The 5,000-nt window shown below is 50.4% G+C and overlaps 2 protein-coding genes across 2 annotated transcripts in view; both read left to right on the forward strand.

Annotated features, from left to right (window-relative positions):
* Positions 1-412: 412 nt before the first annotated feature.
* CNBJ3020 (hypothetical protein) lies at positions 413-3,455 on the forward strand (the record flags this gene model as incomplete). The annotated part of the gene is made up of 7 exons (XM_767933.1): positions 413-665; positions 774-1,074; positions 1,174-1,483; positions 1,573-1,756; positions 1,822-3,026; positions 3,088-3,149; positions 3,215-3,455. The coding sequence occupies 7 exons, from the start codon at positions 413-415 to the stop codon at positions 3,453-3,455; spliced, it is 2,556 nt and encodes an 851-aa protein (XP_773026.1).
* Positions 3,456-4,476: 1,021 nt separating this feature from the next.
* CNBJ3030 (hypothetical protein) overlaps positions 4,477-5,000 on the forward strand; it is a gene marked incomplete at both ends in the record, with an annotated part of 3,604 nt that continues 3,080 nt past the window's right edge. Inside the window, 4 exons of the mRNA XM_767934.1 lie at positions 4,477-4,494; positions 4,605-4,683; positions 4,776-4,793; positions 4,900-4,981. Of these exons, the coding sequence (XP_773027.1) occupies positions 4,477-4,494; positions 4,605-4,683; positions 4,776-4,793; positions 4,900-4,981 (197 nt within the window). The remainder of the gene's footprint in view (positions 4,495-4,604; positions 4,684-4,775; positions 4,794-4,899; positions 4,982-5,000) is intronic.

The raw sequence follows: 5,000 nt of genomic DNA on the forward strand, positions 1-5,000 counted from the left end.
CGTATCATCCCATCTGCCGCCTGCTATCGAACAGACGGAAGCATAGACTCGGTAATACGCTGCCCCGAATGCGCTTTGAGTGAAGGCAAAGGGAGATCCGGGTCTTTGTTCTCCTCGTTGCATTTCCTCCGTCATTTTTTACCTTTGGCACTCTATCACTTTCATCTATTACTGTTACTTACCATTTTACTCATCATCACTGACCTTTTATGGGCTCACTATCAACCTACTAATCCCTGTTCGCTCGAAGCCTCGAAGCTAGATTGCAAAAGGTCGTCGATCTTCGCTCTTCCTCTCTTTTCTCTCTTCCCGCTTCCCCCCATCAGGCCAAGCTCTTTATACTTCACCTCAAGGCTTAATCATCCACCGCCTTTCCCGACCTCTTTCCTGTTCCTCCTCTTTCAACACGAAAATGCCAGCCATCATCCCATTCTTCATCCCAGACACGTCCCCCATATTCACTTATACTTCCACTTCGTCTTCGCTCTCTAATACGTTCAACGCCACCTCTACCTCCACTTCTTCCAAGGGTACAGACATAACAGACTCGGCAGTGGCAGAGGTGAAAGGGGAAGGAGGATGGATAGCGGCCTATAGCCCGATAGGCAATGGATATGATCAAACGTTCCATTATGGACAAGGAGTGATTTCTGGCAACTTTAGTGGTGCGTCCGTCACATCCCTCATTTCCCATTATCATATCCATCCGTCCTTGTGTGAGAATCCCCCCCCCAAAGCTGATAGAACAATGTGACGGGGATGGGATAAAACAGCCTCTGCTCTAAAGTTTTACACATCTTCGAAATCATCCAATTCCTCTGCGGCATCGTTGTCTTGTCCAGCTGAATATCGGCTCAATGCGTCTTCGACTTGGTCATCTGCCTGTGCCTCATCCTCTTCCTCCGCGTCAGCAGATGAAAAGGAGAACGGGAAAGGCGATGGGGAGGGGGATGGCGATGAGTATGTGATTGATAATTTGCCAGCAGGCACTCATCAAGTCGAGTTGAGGTCCGTAGGAGGAAATGTAGAGTTTTTGGGGATTGGCGGGTTGTTGGATGTTGGTTCTTCTGGAAAGTGAGTCCATTTGAGTGCTGCTTGTAGCTTTTAGAAAAGCTCGAGCAGGAGAGAGAGAGAGATGGAAGAAGGGAACTGAAGGATGGGTTTATCTTGTAGGATGTCAAACCTTACTGTCGACAACACTTCTCCCTCATTCATCTACTCTTCTTCCTCTTCGTGGTCTCAGCTCTCCTCTCCTATTTCCTCTGCCTCCTCTTCTTCTGGAAACTCCTCTTTCACATCACTGTTTAACACGACGATTGACAACTTTTACAACGAGACAATGAGTATCACAACGGAAGAAGGCGCAAAGGTGGAATTAAACTTTGAGGGGGAAGCGATTTATGTCTATGGGTTTTCAAGTGTTAATGGAGGAAAGGGAGAGGTATGGCTGGATGGGGTTTTGCAGGGGAGTTTAAATATGATTGTGAGTCTTCATACATCTCTCCCACACTTTTCTTTATCTAGACAGGTGCAGGTAGGATAAGCTGACATAAGAATGTCGATTTACCGTAGATGCCCTGGGATTCCTATTCATCCTTACTTTACGTCGGTAGTGGATTCAGTGCATCCAACCACACCCTTACGATCACAAATACTTTTCCGGGTGGGCAACTTGTGATTGATTACGTTCTTTTAACTGTGAAGACTTCTTCCTCGTACGTCCGTCTCCAATCTTTCTCTTCTAAATTTACAACAGGTACTTTTGGCTGATCAATTTGATGTGCAGAACGTCACACCTTGTTCTCATTGTCGGGATAATAGGGGGCACATCTGCCTTTTTCCTTATTTTGGGAGCTATCGCTTACATCCTCTACGTCCGACGCCGCCTCCCTGTCAGCCAAAGGAATGGCCAGCCGCGGTACGCCTTTTCCAAGGGATACGGCAACAGGGACTACATGTCGCAAGACGCTGGGAGCAAAGTCGACTTGTGGCGAAAGATGATGGGCGGGACAAGTACACCGGGTGATAGTCTGACTGCGAGTTCGGCGGCGCCGACACCGATATCTTTTGCCAAGGATGGGGGGGTGAACCTCACCCCCGGCAGTGGGAGTGGGATGGGTACAGATAGGAGTCCGACACCAGAATATCCCGATTATGTCCCTTATCGAGGACCTATCGAACCCCATCCCCCCCACACCGCCAGCTTTTCAATTCCCGGCTCGGGACAAGAAAAAGTCTTAGCCTATACGGGGATGACGGCCTCCCCATTATCTTCTGCTGGCGGAAGAATGGGATCAACCAGGTCAAGTTCAAGCAGGTCAAGTACACCGCGCCTACCGTTAGTAGCGGGAGCGAACCCGAGTGCGACAGGGTGGTTGTTAGCGCGGGGGGGGCAGCAGGCGTGGAACATTTCGCCGATATCGAGTAGAGAGGGAGGAGAAGGGCTGAGTAGGGATGGGAGTCAGAGTACGAACAGGAGTGGGGGAAGTAGGGCCGCCTCTCTGGAGAGTTGGTCTGCTGGAGAGTCGAGAAGGGATAGGGATAGAGAAAGAGAAGACGGGTTTGATGAGATTGTGTTGGTTGACCACCAAGCCCCGGTCAGCCCACCGCCATTCTCGGGTGTAACTTGTCCCTCTTCTCGATCTGGAAGGAGTACCGGCACCGGTACCAAGATCGTCCCACAATCTCCAACATCAAGCATCTCAACACCTTCTTCACTAGGATTATCGGGCATCCAAGCTCGAGCTGTACCAGCTTCGAGGTCTGTAGCGAGGTTATGGCCTGCAAGGGATGCTGTACCGTCATCGTATCGAGTAGATTCGTCTTTCCGGCGGGGTATGTCTGCGCTCAGCTCCGCTTCTCTCGCTCTCAATCCATCCACGTCAGTTGACGCCCTCCCACATGCACCTCCTAACAGCACTTCCTCCCCGACTTTGCGGAGAGGGGTCAGCATTAAATCCATCAAGACGATGCGGTCCTTCTTTTCTGGGCTGATCTTCCTGCCCCCATCGTCTAACGCTGGTGCCGTGGGTTTGGGCGGGAATGGGGCATCACCGATCCCGAGTAGTCCTGCATTACCCATGACAGCTGCAAGACCCGATAGCGGGATCTTCCCCGTCTTTGGGGGTCTATCAAGAGGGCCATCAAAGGTGGATAGGGGCAGGGTCCCAAAAGGATACTCGAACACTAGTTCAACTGTCCCGCCCGCCCCTAGATCCGGATCCACTTCCAAACAACACCACACTCCTGCTTTACCTATTATCAGGTCAGGTAATGGCTCGAGCCTTCAAAGACACGGCGCAGAGGAGGAAGAAGAAGAAAGGGGTGATGGATCGCCTCATTTCTTCATTGAGCTGAATCCGAACAGCCCGATCATGGCTAGCAGACCTGCTAGTTTATGGACGAGGTATACTAGGGCTAGTGGACCAGGGTTCCATGGCACTTGGGAGCCGTAGGTTTGATACAAAGAACTATATGCATTTTCATTTTAGGACCCTATCCGTCCGAACTCGGAGTTGGTGAAACTGGCCGTTGCGCTGTGCCAAATCTTTGCGTGACTATCCAAGGAAATATCATTACGTAGGTCCTTCCAACCCTATTTTTGCCTAATATATAGGGCATCTAGAGTCGTCTGTGATGTCTACTGACGCATTTATTTAGCCACCGGCAGGAAAATGCACTCCACAATAACAGACAGCCACAATAACGAATAGACGTGACAGCCACGCACGCACGCAGAAGATCGATACTCGAGTACTGTCAAGCCTCTGACGCGCTTGTGGAAGCGGACTACACTCACATGTCCGTACAGGTGGAAAAACCAATGAAAAAATGAAAAAAGGACAAAAACAAATTTGTCCCGCGCCCGAGGGAAGAACCAAAAGAAAAAACGAGAATAAAAGTGTAATAAGAAACGCAAAGCGGGGATCTCCGCCCGTCCATGGAGTTTTGGCACGAGGCCCGATAGAGGGTCCTGCCCACGCCACGGTCACCAGCCATTGCGCCAAACTTGTTGCACCTTCCTTCCAGCTCCTCTCCTCGTGCCCATTGATCTTCCCCCAGTGCTCTCATACTCGCCACACGGGATACTTCCACCAGCTACAGCTCTCTCCACGCTCAACACACGCCCACAGCCGCAACCCACAGTGGTACGTCAAGTTCTTCACCTTCTATCCAGTCTTTCAGTCTGTTGTTCCCACACATCATTTCCACACTCCGCACGATCGTGCCGTCCTTTCCCCTACGCTTGTGCCCTCGCGCCCTTTTATTTTTTTCATTCAATTCCAGCCATAGATTTGAGGTATACATATTCGGAGATATAAGCCTTTTACCTCTTTTATTCCCTCCCGATATATTTTCTGCTCGCCAACTTCTTCCTTCCTCACACTCACTCCCTGCCACTTATACCACTTGTGAACACGCGAGCTTCAGCAAACTGACGCTTTTCTGCAACAGAAATCTCATAACTAGTACAAAATGGCTCCCAAGCTCGCAGTAAGTGTCATACTGTCATCATTGCCCCAGCATCCAATAACATTTGGGAATCGGCCGATTTCCATCGCATACCTCTGATACTGATGTGCTGACGCTGCCATTCGCTTCAGCCTCAGGGTGATGTCACCTCTGCGTTCTCCAATCTTTCCTTTGGGGACCTCCCCAGGGGTATGCAGGAGACTCTTGACGGTAAGTCGCGAACGGGGACTGACCTAACCCGCACCGGACGCGACTGATCATGTAACCTCGTCTGCGCTTCAACTTTTCTGTACACGACCCAGGTTGCCCTCCTCGTCCTGGTAAGTCTCGTATTCTTCTTTCGTAGAAGAACACGTCTCGATTGCATGTAGCTCTGGGTCGATTCGCCGGGAAATATGGTGCTGACGTGTTTGATTTGATTTACAGGTTACGGATCTTCCGGAAAAGGCATCACCGTGAACGCTAACATGTTCATGGCCCGATTTAGGAAACAGGGTCTCACTGTCAAGTAAGCCCGACTGCGTCAA

Source organism: Cryptococcus neoformans, chromosome 10 (assembly GCF_000149385.1).
Source record: "Cryptococcus neoformans var. neoformans B-3501A chromosome 10, whole genome shotgun sequence".
Taxonomy (NCBI): domain Eukaryota; kingdom Fungi; phylum Basidiomycota; class Tremellomycetes; order Tremellales; family Cryptococcaceae; genus Cryptococcus; species Cryptococcus deneoformans.